This window comes from Equus asinus, chromosome 7, assembly GCF_041296235.1.
Source record: "Equus asinus isolate D_3611 breed Donkey chromosome 7, EquAss-T2T_v2, whole genome shotgun sequence".
In the NCBI taxonomy this organism is placed as follows: domain Eukaryota; kingdom Metazoa; phylum Chordata; class Mammalia; order Perissodactyla; family Equidae; genus Equus; species Equus asinus.
The window spans coordinates 81,686,568-81,712,121 of record NC_091796.1 but is presented as its reverse complement, the minus strand read 5'-3'; the positions used below and the strand labels follow the sequence as shown (position 1 = coordinate 81,712,121).

Below are 25,554 nucleotides of genomic sequence, written 5' to 3'. Positions count from 1 at the left end.
GAGAAACTGCCTTTTAAACAACCACAGTCTGGGATTCTTGGGCTCCAAGTTTAAGAACCAGTCTTCCTATACAGTAAGCTTCTAGAGAGCAAGAAGTGTGGCCTATTTTTGTAATCCTAAAACCTAAGAGTATCAGGTACACAGTGAGTTGCTCAACGGTCGCTTGATTTTTGCATCTGCCAGCTTTTCATCCAAACTGCAGTAAAGACAGTACCAATAACTAACTCCCTAAGTAGCATACCACATTCATACAAGCATCTGAAAGTTAAAGTAAACAATGGATACTACACCATGTAAACCAAAGGTGAGCAATAGAGAAATGTTCAAAGTTACAGGTAATCAGAAAACTGAAAATGAAATCAACGATACATGGCATCTTGCCAAATGAGATTTTTCATTTTTTTAAATTCCTCCAAGATAGCCCATCAGATTCCTAGAGCATCAATCCCCAATCCCTCTCTCCCTCCACCCCATATATGAATAGACTTAAATAGGTTTTACACACAACTTCATATTTAAAAACAGAAGTAGCACTAGTTTTTTCCATTAACAAGGAAAAGATAAGTTGGGGGAATAAAAAGGTTGACACCTCCCACCAAAAAGGATATTTTTTAAAGTCCTCATCTCCGAGCCCTTCTCTCTGTAAACTTCACAAGGGTAGGAACTTTTGCCTGTCTATTCACTTACATTTCGCAAGTGCTGAGAACAGTGCCTAGCACAAAAAAGAGTTCAATACATTTGTCAAACAAGCACAAGCCAAAACCCATTGATTTGTGAACTAGTTCAGTTTTTTTTAATGTAATCTGGTAATATGAGTAAAAGTCTTAAAATGCTGACAGACTATTCTTAGAAACAATCTCAATACAAAAATTTTGGGCAAAGATTCTCATGGAGTAATTATTTATAGCAAATATTGGAAAGCTAAACGTCCTACAATAAATTATGGTTCACCCACTTCACAGAATGTCATTAAAACTATTTATAGGGGCTGGCCCCATGGCTGAGTGGTTAAATTCACGCACTCTGCTTCGGCGGCCCAGGGCTTCACCGGTTCGAATCCTGGGTGCAGACCTAGCACCGTTCATCAGGCCATGCTGAGGTGGCATCCCACGTACCACAACTAGAAGGACCCACAGCTAAAATATATACAACTATGTACTGGGGGGCTTTGGGAAGAAGAAGGAAAAATAAAATCTTTAAAAAAAAACTTTATAAAGATTATGCGTAACAGAAACATTCTTATGCTGTTAAAATAAAAAACAAAGACCTAAGACTTACGCACATATGTAAATACAACTATGTCAAAACACATTCCTGCAAAAAGGAAACAAAAAAGGTAATAAAAAAAAGCAACCAATGACTTTGAATAACTGGATTACAGATAATTTTTTCTTGTTTTCTGTATTTCTTCATCTTCTTACGAATACGAACACCTAGGATTCACGGAGGAAGAGGTGGCAAAAGACACTGGGAATAACAGAGACTGGAGGAATAAGGCAAAAGTGATATCCGAGACACTAAGGAAGAAGAGTCCCAAAGAGCAGATGTCCCTAGTGCTGAGATGAACCAGGGATTAGCGTCTTACAAGGTCACCGAGTCTCACTTAGGCTATGACCAGTCATCAGGGGAATGGTGAGATACAAATGCTGTGTGAGACTTGAGAAATTTGGAAGGCACATACAACTATAAGCTACTCATTGTGGAATCTCTATAGTGTAGGGAAGAGGAGATAGGATCCAAGGTTAAGTTTTTGGTTCTTTAAACTTATTCTGGGGGCTGGCCCCATGGCCGAGTGGTTAAGTTCGTGCGCTCCGCTGCAGGGGGCCCAGTGTTTTGTTGGTTCGAATCCCGGGCGCGGACATGGCACTGCTCATCGAGCCACGCTGGGGCAGCGTCCCGCATGCCACCACTAGAGGGACCCACAGCGAAGAATACACAACTATGTACTGGGGGGCTTTGGGGAGAAAAAGGAAAAATAAAAAATAAATAAATAAACAAAAAAAACTTATTCTGGACCGAAGGAAGAAAGAAGATAATGGAAATCCTTGAGCAAGGCTCAAGAAACTGCAAAATGTAGTTAGAAACCAAAGCCAGCGGAGTGGAGGAGGTCTTCGGAATAGGATGGATGAAGTATCTATCATTGATTATAGAAAGCAAAGGTTTAAGATGCGTGAAGTCATAAACTGGAGAGCTAGAGCTGCAGAGAATGTGCCTAATGACTTTTTTTAAAGTTAAGATTGTGTTAAGCTTGAGAGTCATTCGCTAAGTAAGGGGGAAAATCAAATGTTTTTTACTCATTCAGTGAATGTTTTTTCCATACCAACAATAGCAGTGGAGGTTCAAAAACAGTAAAAGCTGCGGTGTGTGGGAAGGCGCTAAAGTTCAGCAAAGGAATGAGAAAAATAGCACTGAGGGTCCAGACTATCTGCAGTGATGCATTTATATTTTCCCCAGAAGTGTTGTTGGAACTTGGGAGCAAGAATGGAGAAACAAATGATAAACATAATAAATGGTGGCAGAAACCAACAGTTAAGTTGTGAAAGACAAGCAGACAGGAAATCCAGAATGCCTGACGGATTAGAACCACTTGGAGGCGGCAGCCTGTGAGAGACTAGAGAAGCCAGAGCAGTCACTAGTCCGTAAAGTCAGTACCTGGTCTATCAGAAAACCAAGGCCAGTTCTTTACACCACTGACTACAAGGCAACCCAATTCATTAACACTTCCCACAGAAAAGCAGTCTGCCTTTATTTATACACAATGTCACTGCCGTGTTTCCTAGGGCAGTAAGGTGGAACTGAAATACAAGTGATTATTGTCAGCAGGGCTGGGTCCTTGGCCGCATTCTCACTCATTAGCTCTCACATATGGATCTGATTCTTTGCAAGGATTGGCCTCCTTAGATTGGGACCTGCTTAAGATAAAAGGCTGGCTTTATCTTATTCATCTTCTACTTTTTAGCATTCAGCTCTGTATGTTTGTCAATATTTTATTAAATCTAATTTTCTTCTTAACCAAAAACTTGGGACCTCTTTTTAAAAAACTTGCCTATCAATAATATACTCAACAAAATGACAATTTAATATCCAGCTTTTCCACCTACAGTAACAAGTAGTCAAGCCTCTTCACCTGGGTATATTTGCCAATTTACAGCAACAGGAAAAAATGAACATTCATAGGTACCGTATTCTACAATGTAAAGTGTTCACTAGGTTTTTTTTGGTTATAAGAAACAGGTAAAACAGTTGTTTAGAACTATTTTTAAATTCACACAATATTTTTTGCTTCAACCAAAATTTGCTAAAAATGCTTCCTGTGGGGGCTGGCCCTGTGGTGTAATGGTTGAGTTCAGTGCGCTCTGCCATCAGCGGCCCTGGTTCACAGGTTCAGATCCCTGACACAGACCTACACCACTGGTCAGCCATGTTGTAGCAATGGCCCACACGCAAAATAGAGGAAGAATGGCACAGACGTTAGCTCAGTGCTCATTGTCCTCAAGCCAAAAAAAAAAAAGAGGAAGACTGGAAACAGGTGTTAGCTCGGGGCAATCTTCTTCAGCAAAAAAACAAGAACAAAACCTGCTTCCTGTGGGGGAATTTTAACACTTTCCTCTGCTCTTAGGTCTTTATCAGCATCTAGACAAGACCTATTCAAAGTAACTTCCTGCAATCATAATGCTCTATAATCTGCAATGTCCATCCAATATCAGTAGTCACTAGCTATATATGGCCAAAAGCTTGAAATATGAATATTGAAACAAAAAAACCTGTATTTTTGGGGCCAGCCCTGTGGCCAAGTGGTTAAGTTCACAAGCTCCGCTTTGGTGGCCCAGGATTTCGCTGGTTCAGATCCTGGGCACGGACATGGCACTGCTCATCAGGCCGTGCTGAGGCAGCATCCCACATGCCACAACCAGAAGGACCTACAACCAGAATATACAAGTATGTACCGGGGGGGCTTTGGGGAGAAGACGAAAAAATTAAAAACCTCTTTTTAATTTAGTCACACATGACATTGGAACACTTGAAATATGGCTAACATGATTGAAGAACTGAGTTTTAAATTTTAACTTCAACGAATTTAAAACTTTGATAGTGCAGATCTAGAGCATGAATTAGAATCCCATATACAGGCCTATAGATACTCCACTGTTGAGAATGTTGTGGCAGTGTTGCACTGGGTAGACAATGTGATCTCTAAAGTCCCCTCTACGTAGTACCACCTCTGCTGAGAATCTTCCTATTGTCCCTTTCCTGTTGACCTTGAAGTTAGTTCATCCAGTCGGACAGTTCGTATACAACTTTGTATATATGTCTGTTAATGTTCCTCTCAATATTATTTCTTCTCCACCACTAGACTGTCAGCTACGGGAAGCATCTTATTTATGTCTGACTCCACCTAGCTTATAATATGAATGGCACATACTAAATGTACTTCAATGGCTAAATCTAAGTTATATGTAAAAAACAGAAGGGTTGCCTGCTTAACAATTCAACTACTACTCTGTGCACAAGAATCTAAGTCATCAATCCAACTAACGTGATGTGGCTGAGCAGGCAGACTCAGAGTGTCATTTAATTCAAACAACATGGCTTGAAAAGAATTTTTATTTATTTTTGTTTATAGAAGTTATCTTTTCTTCTTGGGCATTTCAGATTGCCATTCTTAATTTGGCCTTCATGAGTCAACTAATGAAATGAAAGGCAAATAATCTGTCAAATAGAGATGAAAATGTAAGCATTTAAATGCAAACAAATATTTCAATAATATAACATAATAATCACATTTCAAACAATCTACCAGTTTATCAAAACTTATAAGCTCACTTTGGTGTATAGTATGAATGTAATAGTAATAGTTCCTGTGTTGGAAATCTGTATGTGAATTTCCCAGTTTTCTTCCTGACATGTGGAATGACTGTTTCTTGGCCTAACTGGGATTCCTTCTCATACCCTATATACCCAGTGGCATGCACAAATCAATTTCACCATCTTTTGCTGGGAAAAACTACTTCTCGATTTCATATTGTTAGAAGGCTGAAACACGATCTGGAAAAATCTGAAACTATTTTGACATAAAACCTTTCAGCAGTTTTTGGGTAGAAAATGGAAACACAGAACTTACTAGAAAGAGCTGGGTAAATAAGCCTCATATACACATTGCATCCCTGCTTGCATTTATTTGCATTAAAATTTTTTTTATTCATTATGAAAGGAGAAAAAAATGATAGTGTTTAGTCCAATTTGACTCTCAAGCTCACTGTTTTTTCTCAATTTGTCCACCATATCTAGTATTCATTAGATGTGGTTAGTACCTGAAACGGGACTCTCCACAAAATAATCATTAGCCTCTCCTAATACAGAAAGTTTATCAGGAAGCACTATGATAAGATTCAGAGTAAATAACAATAGAAAGCTCTCTAAGGAGAAAATGTTCTGGGACTGGCATTAGAGTTGTTCTCAGGCATCATTTTTGGAAGATTACGTTCATGAACATACATAATACATATCTGTTTATTTGCCTCAAAATATTTTTCTCTTTAAAATCTACTTAAAAAGAAAATTACACTACTTTTACGTAGTTTGTTAGGGTAAAATACTAGTACTGAGCAGACACCTCAAACCGCTAATCAAAGTATAGTCCTTGGATCAGTTAGCATTGGCATCATCTGGGAGCTAGTCAGAAATGGAAAATCTCAGGTCCTACCCTAGCCCTACTAAATCACTTTGCACATTAACAAGATCCCCCAGGTCATTCAGGTATACATTAAAGTTTGAGAAAAACTACTTCAAATAATTTATCTTTCCTCTGTAAAGATGTACATATTTTAAATAATTTTATTTGCAGGATCAAATGAGGAAAAAACATACTAGTTTTCTAACTACTAGATCAAGAATGGTTCTCAAGACTTTCCTATAATTTTATAATTACTTGAATGGGCAACATGGATTAACTAAGGTTTCCAAACAGAAAATAATCTATGGCAAATGGTAAACCCAGGAAGCTCAAGCAATTCAGTAGAAATTTTCTTATGTATATTCTCCCAGACACTAAAATATGCCAGTTTATACATGTCCAATTCTTTATAGACAAATCTGAAAAACAAGAAACTCCAAAAAACCTTAAAGTTAAGCTTGGTGGCAAAATCTGACTTGAATTGATATTAACCTATTAACGTAGCAGTCTTTAACCCAGTGATTGTTCTCATTCCTGTTCTGCTACAGAAACGTTAATGTATGAATTTGAGGTCCTGACACAAATCTCACTGGAGGTGTTGTGAAGTGTATGGTATGTGCGCCCCAACGGTTTCAGATAAGAGTCCTTTAAGATAAATATGGTGAAAGAACAGAAGAGACCAAAGCAAGAGAAATTAAATCTACCTGAATAAACTTTCATGTTAATGCTGCCTAAATAAAATAACCTAATATGATGCCTTAGAAGTAGTAATATGGTAAGAGAAGCTAGTGAGGCGTAATAAACTGCTTCAAAAGAGTGTTAGGCTGGGCATGAATCTGAGAAAAGGCTAGTAAATGAATTTGTAAATGGCAAGGAGCATGTTTCTGAAATTTTCCCTTGAGAAACCAGAATTTAAAATGTTCTAACACTAAAAGGGGGCACTGTCCATAGATGTACAGATTAAACCAAAATAAGGTAAATGGCCTCTGACTTTCAATTACTAATACTCATAAAAATCAAGTCCATCAAAAATTCAGCCGATATTTTCAAGATAAGTTTCTAGTGAGCACCAAACAATTACCACGTGATGCCATTTATTTAACAAGACTCTGAAAGAATGAGTCCCCAAAATCAAATATATACATTTTTAATAGTTGAAATATTTACATAATGGAACCATGTCATGGTCCAATGGTAAGAACAGTGTTTTCAAATGTCCTCTTAGGATGTAAAAAAAAATCTAGTAACTCAAGTTCAATTATGCATTTTTAACACCACCCCCCCATCTTTATCTTTCTTTTAAATAAATACTCAGACATGGGAATAGCTGCACCTAATTTATGTTAAGAACTGTTTAAAAAGTGTTACATTTTCAGGCAATTTTGCTCCCTGGTGAAGTTCTGATCTATAATAAAGCAAGCCCCATGTATGTCTCTAAGAACACCATCAGTATATTTTTAAACTATGATGAGCAGAGGTAAACAAGGTGTGTGCGTGCATATACACACACAAGATATAAACCTTTTACAAAACAAACAACTAGTGGTAACTGCCTTAAATGAATTACTTTATCCTTAAAAATAAGATGTAAACTTTGTAAATTACCATGCTGAATTCTGTTTTATCCAACTTTCCTAGTCTGTAAAACTGCCTAATTTTATCTTTTTTTTTTTAAAAAAGGGTTTTTTTCAATTACACCTTTCAAATTAAGTTGCTTTTTTTTTTTTAAACAAAGGCGTACATCAAAATTCAACTAAGGACCAATTAGTGCAAAAATGCATCAATAAAGCTCTCCGGAATCTAAGAATCTGCCTCACTTCTGACCAATGAGATGGGGGGAAGGAGGGGAGGGGAACAGGACGGGGACAGGACACGACACTATGATTCACACTCCCTTAAAAGAGAGGCTGACAACAGGAAAACCCCATTCCATTCAACAGACTGTAGCCTGCCACAAGAGAATACCATGCTCTGAGAGACTAATAACCTAATTATCCCAGATATTTGGGTTGGTACAATACCATGCTTCCTTTACAACTCTATTCTCCAATTAGGAAAAGTTTAAGGGAGAGCCCTCCAAAGCAAATTAGGAAAGAATAAGACTTTTATACATACATTCACACAAACACATTCACACAGGGATACAGTAGGAATGGATTGTCTGCTAATTTTCGCACTCTAATTTTAAATTCCATGCCTTCACAAGGGCTTGCCATTTCTGATCGAGGGGGAAAGGGTAATAGGTGTGACTGGAATTCTTTCAATTAAAATCGTTCATGTTGGTTCCTATACAGTACAGTTCAATATTAAGTGCAATTCTGCAAAAGAATTGGGGAGTCATTTTAATATTTACAAGGAACAAATCAGCAGAACAAGATTATATCAGATAGGCTGTGTACAGTAGCTGCGGCTTATAAAACATACCAGTAATTTGTACCTGGTGAGTATAAACAGAACCAAGGCAGGATTCAGATGTCTTTACAACCAAGGGAGTACACAGAGCATCAACAAATTAGAGGACAAAAAAATTCACATTTTCTACATTAAAAAAAAAAATTACAGATCTCACAAATGTCTTTGAAGACAAAGAAAAATTCAAAGTCCTTTGAAGGATGGGAAAGAAGAAGAAAGCTCAAATGGAACTCTAAACGCAAAAAGAGTTTTACTTCACAAGACCAATTTTCTTGGCTTCTGTTTCATATATCAATAATCTCCACATTTTGACTATAAAAACTTCTGCTTCTTCATCAAGTACCTGGAAAAGAAAAAGAGAAACCATAAAAAACAGTAACACATGTAAGATAAGCTATCATCAGCATCTCCCAACAATATTGACTGGTATAAAAAAGGCTTTTATCTACCAACAAGCATTTACTTTCAATAAAATGACTTGAAGGAAATCTGTATTTCCGTCTATGAAACGTATTGCATAGTAAATGTAAATTACCTTTAAAAAAAAAGCATTCAGCCAAATTCCATGGCTTACTAAATACATCACAGTACTTTTCTGATCCAATATTTATTCTTTTACTTTTAACTTTACAAATACTACATTTATACATGTCTTAAAAAACTATTCCTTAAGGAAAGCAAATGTTTATTATAAAGAACATAGTAATTTAAGCAGAACTAGTTGTACAATTACATAATAATATACAGAGTATCTCATTAATCTCCGAAACAACTTTACAATCTTAATACTTATCGAGTCCTTACCATCTATGTGACACTGAATGAAATATTAAATGAGAATAAATACAAAGCACTTACTACAGTGTCTGGGATACAGTAAACAGAATAAGTGAACACTACCATCATCACAAGGGACACAAGACTACTGAATAAATAGTCTTTTCCCCTTGGCAAATGAATAAATCAAACTATCTTCCTATCTACTTATGAGTTAGGTGTATCACGTCCTCACCACTACTCCTACCCTCCTCCCACACACACATTTGGCCCTCTACACCAGGGCTGCAATGAGGCAAAATGGACTATCATGCTTCCTTCTACAGGACGCAGCTATCACTGAGCTCCAGAGTACTACGCTATGATGGAATTGTGGCCTAATGTTGCCAGGACTCAGGAGAGGCAGTTTAGGTTAGAAGCTAAGCAAACCAGATCTCAAACCAGACTATTTGGGTTCGAATCTTCTAGCTCTTACTAGTTAAGTGTCCTTGGTTGGGTTACTTAACCACAAGGAGCCTCAGTTCTCTCATCTGTAAAAGGGAGGAAATAGTAGCCACATCATACTGGTTCTACTGTGGGAATTAAAAGAGTTCATATGTACAAAGTGCTTTGAAGAATGCCTAGTACCTAACTGACCAGTAAGAAACTGACAAGCCAGAAATTTTGATTTTTTTAAGAAATTTCTCAATGACGACAATTTAATCAGCCTTCTATGAGCCAGACTTGACGAGCAGTTCAAAAGAACTATGCTGCAACACTAACGTGGAAATTGTTCATTGGAAATAATATTAATATAGGCACAAAACACAACCGAAGTTCATCAATTCATGTAAAATGAGGAAAGATACAGTAGAAAAAGTCAGGTTTTTAATAAGAGCAAAATACTACCTGAGCTAAAATTTCTATTTCATTTATTCAGGAAATATTTAGAGGGTCCATGAGCTTTTATCAGAACTGGGTGACAATACTAGCTCAGTTGGTTTCCTCCCACTCTGATCAACAATGAGCCAGAAAATGATCAAAAACAATATAAGTGATTAAGCAGTAAAGAGTCTAACTAATTATACTCCAAATATCAAAATATTTCAACAGATCAAAGTGGATTAACACTGACAAATGACATCTTCACTGACAGTGATTACAACTCTGTCAAGGCCAAAAAGTAGAATAATGATTTTTTTAAAAAACTTCCTGGGCTGGCATGGTGACACAGAGGTTAAGTGTGCACGTTCCACTTCGGCAGCCTGGGGTTCGCTGGTTCGGATCCCGGGTGCGGACCCATGCACTGCTTGGCAAGCCGTGCTGTGGCAGGTGTCCCACACATAAAGCAGAGGAAGATGGGCACAGATGTTAGCTCAGGGCCAGTCTTCCTCAGCAAAAAGAGGAGGATTGGCAGCTGACGTTAGCTCAGGGCTAATCTTCCTCAAAAAAAAAAAATTTCCCCACCTCAGCTTAACTATGAAACCTTCTCTCTACCCCACGGAAAACCTTTTAAAGAAGCTGGAAGGTCAGGAAGTTCAGACTCTAACCCCAAGGACTGGGATCTATTTACATTTCTCCTTTCATCTGAGGCTCAGCATTATGGGGGTCAACAAACTTTTTTTTTTCCCCAAGATTTTTTTTTATTTTTTCCTTTTTCTCCCCAAAGCCCCCCAGTACATAGTTGTATATTCTTCGTTGTGGGTCCTTCTAGTTGTGGCATGTGGGACACTGCCTCAGAGCTGGTTTGATGAGCAGTGCCATGTCCGCGCCCAGGATTTGAACCAACGAAACACTGGGCCGCCTGCAGTGGAGCGCGAGAACTTAACCACTCAGCCACGGGGCCAGCCCCCATGGGGTCAACAAACTTTTCACAAATGATTTATCAGGAATTCTACACAATAGCTGCATCAGACTGGCTGAGCAGCAGAAAATGAATTAGCTGGCACATCGTCTAGAGCCTGGACAAGAAATAGCTCAGTCGAGCTCCTTTGGTTAAGCACCCCCATGTCCCTCCCTGACAACTTTGACTGCAGCTCAAAACCCAAGTTCCCCCAATCACCTGTCGTTTTATATCATGCTCAATGTTTCCTCTTCCTGACTCATCTTCCCAGTGCTGCCTTCCCACTCTGCTCACTAGACCCTTATTCCACTTCATACTAAGAACCCTCGGCTTCTTTAATGAATCTTTCCACATCTTTACCTTAACTGAAAACTAGGTATGTCCCCTGAAGACCCTGACACTCCTGAAGCCTTCTCAGGAAGTTCCTCGCTTTCCCAGCCTTAGTCTCCATGGGGGGGGGGGAAGCTGCTGGAACTGCACTGTTAAAATCCTTGTAAACAACATCTCCATCGAGGCTCATGAGACCTCACTACACAGCCCTTTCACTCCAGTAGCATCTGTTTAGCAAATACCTAGTCTTTCACCCACATTAAATGAGTGCTCTGACACCTGGTCTCCTTATTTCTCTCCAATCCCTGTCTCAACATGCAGGAATTTCAATTTCTATGTGTATGAGCCGGGCTTAAATTTTGTTGATATTCTAAACAATGACATCAGCTCTACCCCAGACACTCTTTCCCCTGGCCATATCTTGCACCTTGCCATAATACGGACTGATCCACCACTTGTATTCTTAAACATTCTACTCTGACTAAAACCTCTTTTCAGTTGTTTCATTCTGATACACCTCCCACAACTTCACTGGACCGTGAGTCCTTGATTCATTCAAATCACCAGCTCTATTCTGATATTACCTCCTTCTCTTCCTAGCTTGGAGTTCGTAGTCTATTCAATCACACTCACTTTTACCATCAATTCTCTTCCTCCTTCCTTTTCTCACAAACTCACAATGTTAGATAAATGGAACCAGTGACTCGACTCTAATATCCAAATTAAATGCAACTGGGGATTTGATGTTTAACTACTGCAAACCCAACAGACACCTGTCCAAGTGACAAACGGTTATATATTTTCAAGTCTCAGTTTAGATGGTAATTCCTGTGATGCTTTTCCGTAACTGCCCTCCACACCACCAGATGCTCTATCTCCTCTGCTCCCATTATCTTTTTTATTTATCCCCATTATAGCAAGTATATTACAGTATCAATATTGGTACACCTGTCTCCCTACTAGTTCTTTAAGGGCAGATGTTCCAGCTTTTTATGCTTATAGCACACTGCTCTACCCAGTAAGCACTTAATCAATGTCTTCTAAATATATGAATAGATCCAGGATTTATATTTATACATACAAGCACCAAAGGTAGGGGAGGGGGAGAGACAGGTGAAAAAGAAAACTCTTAGTGTTGTTTAACGATACCCTGCTGTGGGGGCTTTTAACCTCTTTTAATGCACATTCAAATTTTAATTCAAGCCTATAAAAAGAAAGATTCTGGAACCAAGAGAGGTAGAAATACCATCAAAATCAGAAGATAGTTTGTTCACATAGATATTAAAATAATAATAGAATGAATTTCTAACTTACCATGGCAACATCATCTAAAATGCTCTGAGGTGAACTATGAGCCATAACCTAAAAGAAAAAAATAATTATCATTTTGAAAATAAACAAAAAATTAGCAATACAGTCAGGAAATTTTAAGGTACCCTCAAACTAGTATGGGAACTTCTTGTGGCTGAAGAACCTTTCTTTAAATTTCTTAATTCCCAGAATCTCACTCTCTTCAATGTAAGTGTGACACCATAACTTGGGATCTTAATCACTATAGTATCTCTTACAATTCAAATCTAGACTGACTGACAATTTTTAATGCTACAATAATTACAAGTGGAAAGGCAACCTAAATTTCCTACTTCTAACGTTAAAAAGAGTAGTACTGGTAGAAAAAAGGCATTTCCTTAAAATGCAATTAGTTATTCCTTTACAGAAATATGGTGCTTCCACTATACAAACTGTCTCATTAAAGATAAGACTTCTTTCAGGAGTCAATGGAAGGATGTGGTATCCGTTGATGGTTAAGAGCATGAGTTTTACTGGCTTGGCTCTGCTACTCATTATGTAACCATGGTCAAGACAAAATCTCTCCCTAAGCCTCAATTTCCTCATGATAAGATGGGGACAATATTAGTTACCTCACACTTCCTAAGGTTGTTGGAGGTTTAAAGAAGATAAAGTCCTATAAAACGCTTAACACAGTAACCGCCAAGAACAAATTCCAGCAGTTAATCAACAAACACTGACTATTATTATGCTACGAAGGGAACCATTTTGCTCCTCTTCTAAAGGATGCATGACTGACAAAAGAATCAATGACACAAGCTTTGGCTGTCTCCACAAAGCTTCCTTAACTGTCCTTCAGCAGTATTCTAACCATTAAGACAAGAAGAGGGTAGCAAGGCATTCTCAGGGGCAGGGAGAAGGCAAAATTTGGCAGGAGCCAGCAATTCTGTTTTCCATGACGCCCTGAAATGAAAGCATTGTGGCACGGGGGTTTGAAAAAGAGAGGAGGGGTACTCAAGTAGCCATGAATTTGTTACTTGAAACTAAACTATCTGGCCCCTTGGCCGAGTGGTTAAGTTCCCATGCTCCACTTCGGTGGCCCAGGGTTTCGCCGGTTAGGATCCTGGACACAGACATGGCGCGGCTCATCAGGCCACGTTGAGGCGACGTCCCACATGCTGCAATGGGAAGGCCCTACAACTAGAATACACAACTATGTACTGGGGGGATTTGGGGAGAAAAAGCGAAAAAAAAAAAAAAGAAAGATTGGCACCAGTTGTTAGCTCAGGTGCCAATCTTCAAAAAAAAAAGAAAGAAACTAAACTATTATGGACTTGACTGTGAAAGATTTTTAATTTTGGAAAATGTCTAATAATTTAAAGTATAAAACCAATGTTGGAGGTGGAGGGAGTAAAAGACTAACCTTAGAACAAACAAAATCAACTAATGTAGCTTCTTCTTCACCTATGTATTCTATGATTTTCTTATTAATCCATGGTCTAATTCGTCGCTCCATCAATATCTGCAAAATAAAGCATGATTACTAAATTAAAGAGCCTTTTACTACATTTAGTAAAAAGTCTATAACCTCGTGATTTTTCTTAAGACTAAAATGTAGTATGATCATTCACAAGTTAAACTAAGACAGATACGTATGAAGATACAATTATTTGCTTTTAACTTATGAAGATTTTGAGTACCACCAAGAATTCCCCCAATAATCTACTAAATTCCTTGGCCATGCAAGATTGAAGCCACATTATCATCCCTACTTGTCATTAACAGAGTCAACTGAGTTTTGTATGCTATATTCAAAACAACTTCCAATAAAATGATGAAATACAATTTGCTACTCACAGAATCCACAATAGACCAATCCAGAGGATAGGCAAAGAGCTCAGGTTTGGCTGTAGGGATTTTCTCGATGAGACTCTTAATGTGTTTGCGCTTTTCTTCAGTGTTTACAGTGCCTTTGGGAGCATTTTTATCATCTTCACCATAATCCAGGGGAACCAGTTTCCTTTTTCGGGGTACGTCATCACTGTCTTCATCCTCAAATTTGTTAAAGACACTATCTACAGGGAGCTTCTTTCTCTTCACAGAATTAGGTTGACCAGGACTATTGGAAGCACCTATAGTAAAAACGCTGTATTAGCATGATAACTTAATTTTCAAATGTTACATTTTGCAACCCTCCATCCCTCAAAAGCAGTGCAAAATATACTTCCAGAAATCTCAGACAAAGATCCCAACTGTAAAAAAATAACTCACTACTCACAAGTGCTAGAAAACTTAACTTTTCACTTCTTCTCAGAACTCGAGGAAGCTGCAAATATAGGAGCACTAGTAGAACTATCAAAACAATCGTGAGCTAGAAAGCATTTTTAAATATTTTTCTATCTACCTACCAAGCAGCACATATTTATCTTTTCCTTAAGGCAAAATTTAAGTATTTGCAACGGGTTGGGAATAAGGAAGGTAAAAAGGACGGAAGGAAATGCTAACATACCCAGTTTAAGACTTAGTCCTATTTTTGGCCTATGCTCTTCAGGTTGTTGTTGATCTGGTGAATTTTCATGAGGAATAATAATACCACAGGGAGACTCATCCCCAGGAGTGTTGGGGGTTGCATTGCCACTGGCAGAGGAAACAGATGGGGCAGAACTGATGGGCCTCAGAGTTGGTTTGAGGCAGGGCTTTTGCTCTGGCTCTTCCTCCTCTTCCATGGGTTCCTCTCGTTTTTCTTCCTTTTCTTGCTTTTCTTCTTCCTCTTCCTCTGATTCTGGTTCTTGCTTTATTTGTGGTTGTCTGCGCCTCTCAGCCTCTTGTTCCATCTAAAAACCAAAAGATGATCTCATTAACTCAAACAGATCAAAACCATACTCAACTCACCCAGCTTTATGTTTTACTTTATCTTTCATAAAATCTCTATTTTTCTTTTTCATTAAGAATAACAAAACACTGGGGCCGGCCCTGTGGCTGAGTGGTTAAGTTAGCGTGCTCTGCTTCAGCAGCCCAGGGTTTCACCGGTTCGGCTCCTGGGCACAGACCTAGCACCACTCATCAGGCCATCCTGAGCTGGTGTCCCACAGAGCACAACCAGAAGGACTTACAAGTAGAATATATATGCACTGGGGGGCTTTGGGGAGAAGAAGAAGAAAAAACAGAAGACTGGCAAGAGATGTTAGCTCAGGTGCCAATCTTTAAAAAAAAAAAACAGTAACAAAACACTGCCTGCTTCTATAATCAGACAGCTAAGTAAATCTGTAGAGTATATTAGGTACTCTGCAAAATGTTTTAATATTTTACATATACTACCATTCTTTAGTGGCTTGTATAAACTCTATAAGTGATAACAAAGATAAATACATAATAGTTAATTCAAATTGAAAAAGCATGTTTTTATATTTTTATTAAAAAATTTAGCACCAGAAGCTTTATTTTAGAACAGTACAGACAATATATTAAGAGTCAACGCAAATCCTCAGCTTGTTCATACATCATTTCTTCTTCCTAGGTTAATGGCTGAGGGTGGAAGTCACTTTCGTATTCATTAGGGAAAGGAAGAAACGGGCGAGCGGAAAGGGGAAATTCTGGAGCCAAAGGCCTATACTAAAATGAATACTCCTCCTGAAATCATGACAGAAAATGAAAAAATAAAATAATCATCACAAGAGCATTATAAAAACTTCGAAGAATAGATCAATAATTTTTCCGAGCATGAAACAAAAACAGAAACATGTCTCCTGAACTACATAAAAACTCAAGATCTATGCATGACATAACACCTTCTAATTATCAATTCAAAGGAAGTACAATGACCATTAAACAATCCATAAGACATTCAAACCCACTGCTGGTCAGAGAATTAAAAAATAAAAATATCCCCAACCTATATGTTACAATGGTAAGGATTTAAAAGACTGACAATTTGCCACAATGGTGAAGGTATGAAAAAAGATGTGAGGGCCATAAACTAGTAAAATTCTGGGTGGAAGACTATACTCGGTTTAAAAGCACATGAGAAACAGCATGTAAATTCTAATTCCATTTATAAAACTTCTGTTCAAGGGGGGTATATGTATACCTGTGTGATGACATTAAAAAAATAGCCACACATTTATTAATGATTATAACTGGCTGATAAGAAATCAGATGGTTTTTAATTTCTTCATTATTGTGTTCTATGTTGCCTGAACTTTCTATTTACTCATGTAAATACCCACCTTTATCAAGAGAAAAAAAAATCCCACTATTTCATTTTGAAAAATAAAAGGGACATGTAAGGAGACATGGTTTCGATTAAACAGCATATAAGAGAGTTTAAAAAGTTGACATTTATAAATTATTAGATTTACGATATATTAAGAACTAAAAATTTTCCTAAAATGACACTATTTTTAAAAGGAAGAATGGAGTATGTCATGTGCTATGACACAGTCTTTTCCTATTTTAAATGACAAGCTGTTCATGAAAACAGCTTTAATTTATTTTGGAAACAAAATATTTAGGGTGGCAGTGAGAGAAGGAACTCTAACCACAAAAGTTATTAAGTGTCAGAGTATGACAGGTTTCTAGCAAAGTTTCATTAAAAGACATTCATTTAGGGCCAGCCCCAGTGGCCTAGTGGTTAAGTTCAGTGCACTCTGCTTCAGTGGCCCAGGTTCACTTCCCAGGTGCAGACCTACACTACTCGTCAGTGGCCACGTGGCAGTGGCCCACACACAAAATAGAGGAAGACTGGTGACACATGTTAGCTCAGGGCAAATCTTCCTCAGCAAAAAAAAATGACATTCATTTAACTTAATATTTCACAAAAACAAAGGAATAAGACACCTGGAAGATGTTTAAAATAATTAAAGTTGTAAATCAACTAATACTCATGATTTGTGTAACAAAGTCCTAATATTCTCAAAAAAATTTGCAAGATGCATGGAGCATAAAGTGCATTTCCCTTATAAACTAAATTCTATCACAGCTGGCTTAAGATGACAGGATAATCTTAAAAGAATGTTGTTCAGGATGTTGGAATATCTCACCCTCTGGAGTTCTGCATCTGGATCCGGGTGCCCTTCTGCCAGAAGGCGCTGCCTGATCTCCTCTAGCTCTTCCTTCTCTCTTTTCCTATCCCGTTCATCTGCTTCCATTTCCTTTTCTCTATCACGCAACCTCTTCTGAAGAGCACTTCCTCTGCAAAAGTAAATCATAACAGGCCTTATTTAACAGTCAGAGCATCATCATTATTACATGTCTCCAAAAGCCCTTTCTTTCAATACTAAAAGCTGCATGCTAAGAGACTGAAGACTGTCTTAATCTTGTTATCTGTGCAACACCCAAGACAGCGTGCTCTCTACATGTTAATGTCTAGTAAGCATTGTCTTGTCATTTATCACCATGCCTCATTCTTAAGTCATTCTAAATAAGTGTCTAAAACAAGTAGAAAAGTAGCTTTTGTGGGGGGGGGGGGGTGGAGCTCTCATTTTGTGCCTATTCCACAGAGAAATCTCAACACATAATTTGTGTTTCCTCGGATGCCAAAGTTGTGGAAAATTAATAAAAAGAGTAGTAATACCACTAAGAATAGTTCTGTATTTTAAATTTACATCAATTCTTCCCCTTGTGGAAAAAAATCCGAGAAAGAAGTTGTACAGAATCAACAGAAAGCAGAGGTTCCATCTAGTAGTTTATTATATCTCAGAATGTTGAAATTATGTACAGCTATTTTATGAACCAATAATTTTATTGATTTTTAAAATTTCCTACAAAGTCAAATTCTTGGCATTCTTCCAATTTAAGTTGCTAATTCCAATGTTTTAATTACTTTGGCTACAGTGTATCAAATTTAATTATATATTAAATGCCTTAACTACATGCCTGGATCATGTCAAGCACATCAGAGATTAAAAAAATCAAAATACTGTCCATATCCTCAGGGAAATTACAGTTTGGAGTGGAGGGAGAATAAAACAAACAATTTTACCATAGTGCCATAAGAGCTAGAAGGAAATGCCACACAGGAACGAAGAAAAGAGAGAAGATAGGCTTTAATTCTCACTTCACAATAATATATCAGTTGGGTGAGGGAGGGGGCTGGGGGTGGAAGGTATTCAGATTGCTATGTAACAATTGAAAACCCTTGAAGAGAAAAATTTCTAGATCACCATTATAAAGATTAGTTAAAACTTGCTCTAAAAACTGGACCTCTTTAAAACATACGAAGAAAAATTAATTTGTTATACTATTGTGGACTTTCCCCCAAAAAAGATGCACAGAATTATTGATCCTTTTCCAACAACTCTTCTCTCATCTCCCTCCCACCCTGAAAACAACACAGCAATTATGGGGGTGATTATAAGATGGAAGGTGAAGATTTCTTTCTCTCTTACTCCACTGAGTGAATTTGCACTCTCTGGTAGATAAGGGGAAATACAGCGAAGAAAGAGCTGAAAGCATGAGTTCATAAAGCAAGGCTTCTTTACCTGTAATATTTGGGATCATCTCTATCATCATCATAATCTTCTAAGAATTCTTTCAGTCGTTTAGCTTCTTTTGCCTTTTAAGAAATGAATGAGAAAGTGTGCAAAAATAACATAAAAGTCCTTTAGAGTACCTCCTTCTCTTTTCTTGGGAACAGAGTTTTCTTATCATACTGCTTGAACTTTATAATATATTTTCATATACTTCATATATTAAATAATATTAGATTTTTTTATCTTTTATTGATGAAATGAAAACTACACATAGTGTATTACAATAAATTTCCTCTCTGAATATAATCTTCAAAGTACAGTAACTATTTTCTAATGAGACCTGAACCCACCAAGAAACAAAACTGAATGTGATCTCATTGAATCTGTTAACTGGACAAAAATATTTTATATTTCATTTGTAGGTAGACGAAGCCATAAGAAGTGGTTTTTATGAACTGCAGAATTACAAATTTAAATCACATTCATGCATTAATCTACAGGTAATGCCTACCTAACTTTGAGTACACAAAGCATGAAAATACATGAAATCTCTTACTCCTATTTTTCTAATTTCAAATAGAACAACTATTATATTTAACAGCAGTTATATCTAATGATTATATGCATACTATATAACTAAATACATATTTATAATGTAAATCTATATCCATTATATCAACAACTATTATATCTATATACAAAGCAGATAATGGTAGGTTTCTGACTACAGTAAAATTTTAACACATTTCATCTAGTTCAAATGCTACCTCTCTGTAAAGACTTCCCCGATCTAACCATCTACCCATGGCCAACTCCTCACCCTAGGCAGAATTAGTGGTTCTTTTCTGTACTCCCAAAATACTGTGAACACATCTTTATCATACGTTAAATACTCACACATGCACCACAGTAACGACCTTATCTCTCTGACAATACTACGCATTTGTTTCAAAGTTAGAAGCATTAGTAGTTACTCTTCTATGCCCAGTACCTAGCACAAGGCTGGTACACAATATATACTCAAAATCTGCCAAATGAATGAAAGCTGACTGTCAGGTAGCAATGACAATACTTACAAAATCTAAACAAAACAGAGGAAGGCCCAAAAGGTATATACTAAAATATAAATGTAAGTTACTACTCTTGAGGAGTAGAAACTTTCACTTTTTACATCACATACTTCTGTTACTTGAACATTTTCATAATGAGCAAGTAACTGCTTTTGTAATCAGATTTTTTAAAAGTTCCCAAATAAAAATATAACTAATAGGAAATTTTTCTCTAGAAAGACAGGTTTCAGATTTGCTTGTAAGAAGCAAAATCACTTCAAATTGATTCCACAATGTTGTTGATGGCAAACATTTCTTCAAATAACTATGTCTCTTACTATTTTCTAACCTACAAATGAAAGAAATTCTAGAATGGGAGCTACAATCCACGGAAATTAAAATTACTGTAAATAATTCTATGACGTTAGAGGAGCTACTATCTGGAAAACCCATACTGTCTATCTAGTTGCTGCATGCACCCTTTTGGTTACTTACAAAAATTCCCTCTATGTCTCATGTTCAAAAGCTATTTGAAGAAGATTCCTAACTTCAGTGAAGTTTTTGGAAGAATAATCTCCAAACTGGAGATAAAGAAACTTTCATGAAATTCTGGCAAAGACAGAACACATGGAACATACTACTGAAGCAAATACTATGATAAAATAATCTTCTTGTCATTTTACTTAGTAACAACCTATGCCAATTGCTTTACTTACGTTTATCAGTCAGTGTAAATGCAAACAACAAGATTCATTTTTTATGATTATCATGTAGTTCAAAGAAAGGATAATATAGTAACATAAGGGAAAACTATAACTCATAAATGTTATATACAGAAGACAATCATTTGGATTTATAAAAACAGGTCTTCTCATGACACTATTTCCTTCATCCACATGTACTACACCAATATAGAACAATATCAAAGCCTACTCAAATTCAAAAATGTTGCAGAATCTTAAAGAATGTTCTATAAATTTTCATTTTATATATTACTCTAAGACGGATGTACTTTGACAGTACGCTAAAAGATAATTTTGTTTATAGGTAGCAAAAATGTGACAAATAGGAGGAAGAAAGATTCTGGTGTACTAAAATTGTCTCAAGGTTACTTGACATATATAAAAATTATATTATATAGGGAGCTTGTACATTTTAATTATAAAATTACTTCTAGTTAAAAGTTAAGATTTGATCTGATTTTCATCTGAAAAAATCACTTATTTTTGACCTAGAATATTACCATTTCTCTTCTTCTTTCTTCTTCTCTTTCAGCCTCTTTCTCATACTCCCGAGTTTTCTTCCGTTCTCTGATTTCCCAATTCTTAAGGCGCTAAAAATAAAATTGTCAAAGCTTTCAAAATGTATACAAAGGATTCTAAAATTTTTGATTAACCTACTAAGCACCAAGCTTTAAGAATAAAAGCATTTCCGGGATTGGCCCTAGTGGCTGAGTAGCTAAGTTCTTGGGCTCTGTTTCCACGGCCCAGGGTTTCACCGGTTCAGATCCTGGGCGCAGACCTAGCACCACTCATCAGGCCATGCTGAGGCAGCGTGCCCCACGGCACAACTACAAGGACCTACAACTAGAATATACAACTATGTACTGGGGGGCTTTGGGGAGAAGAAGAAAAAGAAAAGAAAAAAAAAATTGGCAACCGATGTTAGCTCAGGCACCAATCTTTAAAAAGAAAAGAATAAAAGCATTTCCTTAATTTACCTCTTGATAAGCAGCTTCTTTCTCCCGGAGTTTTCTTTCAAGTTTTCTTCGTTCATATGCATCTTCTTCATCCTCTTCTCTGTCTCGCTTCTTGTCTTTCTCTCTCTCACGCTCCCGTTCCCTTTCTCGCTCTCTCTCTCGCTCCCGTTCTCTTTCTCGTTCCCGTTCTCTCTCTCTCTCTCTTTCTCGCTCCCGTTCCCTTTCACGATCTCTGCTCTTTTCTCTACGTAAACAAAAGATTAAAAACACCAGTCAGTCTCCTTCCTGTTTTCTTTTAAAAACCAAGGGAAAGGAAGACAACATATATTATGAAACCATATACAAACTCACAAGCCAGAATTTAGCGTTTGATTTCTGCACAATTGTAAACTCCTCTAAGTTCATATAAGAAACAGACCATAAACCTAGCCTCAAAATCAGAATTCTATTCTAAATTAAAAGTTAATCCTTATAGGTATCTCAGAAAACAAAAAAGCTTGGATATAAGAAATACAGGGGTCAGCCCAGTGGCATAGTGGTTAAGTTCTCACATTCTGCTTTGGTGGCCTGGGGTTCGCAGGTTTGGATGCTGGACATGGACCTACACACCGTTGTCAAGCCATGCTGTGACGGACTCCCACATATAAAACAGAGAAAGACTCGCACAGATGTTAGCTTAGGGACAATCTTCCTCAAGCAAAAAGAAGGTTGGTAACAGATGTCAGCTCAGGGCCAATCTCCCTCACAAAAATTTTAAAAAATTTTAAGAAGAAATATAAAGGGCTAATGAACACGTTAAAAGATAATCTACTTCATTAGTGATCAAGGAATAAACGTGTTGTTGGCACAGGTGTGGAAAAAGAGCATTTTGGCATGATGCACGAATAAATTAGAACTATATATCAGGGGCCAGCCCCACAGCCTAGTGGTTAAGTTCGGCATACTCTGTTTCAGTGGCCCAGCTTCACAGGTCCAGATGCCAGGCACAGAACTATACCACTTGTCAGCCATGCTGTGGCGGCAACCCACTTATGAAATAGAGGAAGACTGGCACAGTTGTTAGCTCAGGGCTAATCTTTCTCAAGCCAAAAAAAAAGGAGGAAGATTGGCAACAGATGTTGGCTCAGGGCAAAACTTCCTCAGAAAAGAAAAAAAACCCAAAATACTAGGGGCCAGGCCCATGGCTGAGTGGTTAAGTTCACACGCTCCACTTCAGCAGCCCGGGTTCGGTTTGGATCCTGGGCACAGACATGGCACCACTCATCAAGCCACGCTGAGGCGGTGTCCCACATAGCACAACCAGAGGCACTCACAACTACAATATATACAACTATGTACTGGGGGGCTTTGGGAGGAAGGAGGGAAAAAAAAAAGAAGATTGGCAACAGTTGTTAGCTCAGGTGCCAATCTTTAAGGGAAAAAAAAACCCCTACATATCAACAATGAGACGTTCTCAAATATTTAATTCAGAGTGATAAAATGAGACTGCAGAATATATAGAGTATGATGCCATGAATCTAATTAAACACATATATGTATACACATTTGAAAGAATATATTGTTTATGGATTCGTATCTGTAATAAAAGCATAAAAACACTGGTTTTATACATGTCAAATTCTCAATAATGATTATTCAAGAGGATAATCATTATTCCAGGGGAGGAAGGAAGGGAAGAATTTTAATGCCCACTAAAGATTAAGAGCACTGAACTTCCAGTTCCAACAATTGGTGGACTGACCTAAAGCAGACCTCCCCTTCAGCTACAATCAGGTAGAAAATCTGCAATACAGAAAATGTACATTGAAAACTAGCTTGAAAAAGAAAAGGAGAGGTTTCCTCTTTTCCCTCCTTCTACTCTGTCCCTTCTCCATTTCCTTCTTTTTGTTCATTTCTGCTCCACCTCATTCCTAAGGAATTTGAGACAATTCATCAAATGAATTCAATATAATTAAGAAAAATTTTAAAATAAAACAAAAACAAGGTGAATTTACTAGGAGCCATAAATAAAGAGAGTAAATTTAGAGCCTAGGAGGAGAGTTGTGGACATCCAGTGGACCACAGGACCAAATGAAGAGACCAGGGGCTCAAAGCAGTGGTGCTAAAAGCTGCTTTCCCAGTACATGGGACCTCAATGAAACATGACTACAAAAAGTGCCCACTGAACCAGGGAGACAAAGGAATCATGTCAGCCTGGAATACTGGGTGGACAGTTGGTGTGTTCTGGGTCTGTGTAAAAACCAGCTTCACACAGAAACTAACATTAACGTTGAAAATTGTTACTTTAACCAATGTTTTTACATGTGTGTGAGAGAGCAAGCCAGGCATGCTCTGTTCTAAGGAAGTCCTCTCATCACATAGATGTAAAAGGTCCTAGAGAGTACCAACGTGCAGTTCTACTAAAGCTATCGGGAAACCAGTAACTTCTACAAAGCCTTACCTTGATCGACTTCGGTCCTTATTCCGATCTGAGCTCCGTTCTCGATCGCGGTCCCGATCTCTCTCTCGATCGCGGTCTCGATCTCTCTCTTTCGTCCGGTCACGATCCCTATCCCGTTCTCGTTCCCGCTCCCGTTCCTTCTCCTTTTCTCGTTCACGTTCTCTTTCCCTTTCTCGTTCCCGTTCTCGCCTTTCTCGTTCCCTTTCACGCTCCCTCTCTCTTTCTCTCCGTTCTTTCTCAATTTCCTGTCTTTCTTTTTCCTTTTTGCCTTTCTCTTCTTCCAGTTTCTAGAAACCAATAAAAGTACTTTTAGAGTTAATTCTGTAGCTCTAGTATTCAAATTTTTCCCGGCGCAATGCCCAACATTGGGAACAAAAAACCAAACCACTGGTACTTTAATATTAAATACTGTGGTTTTACTTGACAAATTAAACTGAAGAAATTACAAGACTAGACAGATTTCGTGCAAAATCATATACTCTACACAGACCAGGAATCTCCAATCTTGGATGCTGGGAGACTATGTCAAGTGTGGCTGGCCAGTAACTAAAATAATTATGAGGAATGTGGTGGTTCATAATAATTTCTAGAAATACAATCACTTTGCTAAAATGTAATTCTTCCCATTATGAATTTCTGTAAATCAGTAGGACTACTGGATACTAATTATAACCCCAGACTTCCCATTATCTAAAGGTCACTAGTTGAAGGTTTTAAAGGGGATATGGGGGAGGAGAGTCAAGTCACTGTAATGCAACTAAATAATCTTCTGCACTCTGGTTTGCCCACCCTCCAAGAGACAAGCTGAATTCAGCCAAAATCTGACCTATTATCTATGGAAACATTTACTCCCACCATTACAAGATGGACAGCCCACCAAATACAAAAAGTTTGAAAATCACTCACTTCAAGCAAAAATGTACATAACTGTAATATTTTCATTTAACTTAATTTTAAAAGCAACATATTTATGCCCATTATTCCTATAAGACAATAAAAATATATCAACAGTGATAAATCCATCCTTGGAAGGAACGATTGTGTATTAACTTACAGATGTTGTGCTAGGACATGGATCGCCAACACTGGATTAACCTTGCCTACAAGCTATGTTTCTGGGAGGAAGAGCAAGTACATGGTTCACAAATAAACCAAATAACAAAGTCAGACCAAGTTTGTACCCTGACAAGATTACCAGTGTACCACACGGTTTCTACACAAACTCAGAAAAAAAATACCCCAAACAGGAAAAACAAAACAAAAACAAAACACATTTATCCTTTTGGTTTCATGTTTAGTGTCACCGAAATGAAATTTAAACTGCAACAATAAAATGTGCATTTTTTTTCTTTTCTCAGTCATGTAAAGCATTTAAAACAACTTTAAAAAGCAATCTTACCTGTTATACTTTTTCTCTTGCTCATGGATCAGAGAACTGATAGAGGATTATGAAAGAAAAGCTAATGCATGAGAAATCAATATATTCAGCTGCTGTGCCAGTCTATATCAAAGTAGAACATAGGCAAAGCTAATACTGAATACATTGAAATTACAAAGGTAAGAGAAAAGAAATGGAAACAGGACAGAAACT

The 25,554-nt window shown here is 37.5% G+C and overlaps 1 protein-coding gene across 2 annotated transcripts in view; it reads right to left on the bottom strand.

The window, feature by feature from the left end:
• Positions 1–5,817: 5,817 nt before the first annotated feature.
• RBM25 (RNA binding motif protein 25) overlaps positions 5,818–25,554 on the bottom strand; it is a 58,880-nt gene continuing 39,143 nt past the window's right edge. For both annotated transcript variants that reach the window (XM_014835672.3, XM_044773941.2), the window contains 10 exons: positions 23,964–24,250; positions 21,545–21,767; positions 21,068–21,157; positions 18,785–18,858; positions 17,345–17,495; positions 14,815–15,139; positions 14,163–14,437; positions 13,729–13,827; positions 12,330–12,377; positions 5,818–8,429 (listed from right to left, as the gene is read on the bottom strand). In XM_014835672.3, the coding sequence (XP_014691158.1) occupies positions 8,337–8,429; positions 12,330–12,377; positions 13,729–13,827; positions 14,163–14,437; positions 14,815–15,139; positions 17,345–17,495; positions 18,785–18,858; positions 21,068–21,157; positions 21,545–21,767; positions 23,964–24,250 (1,665 nt within the window). In that variant the 3' untranslated portion in view covers positions 5,818–8,336. The remainder of the gene's footprint in view (positions 8,430–12,329; positions 12,378–13,728; positions 13,828–14,162; positions 14,438–14,814; positions 15,140–17,344; positions 17,496–18,784; positions 18,859–21,067; positions 21,158–21,544; positions 21,768–23,963; positions 24,251–25,554) is intronic.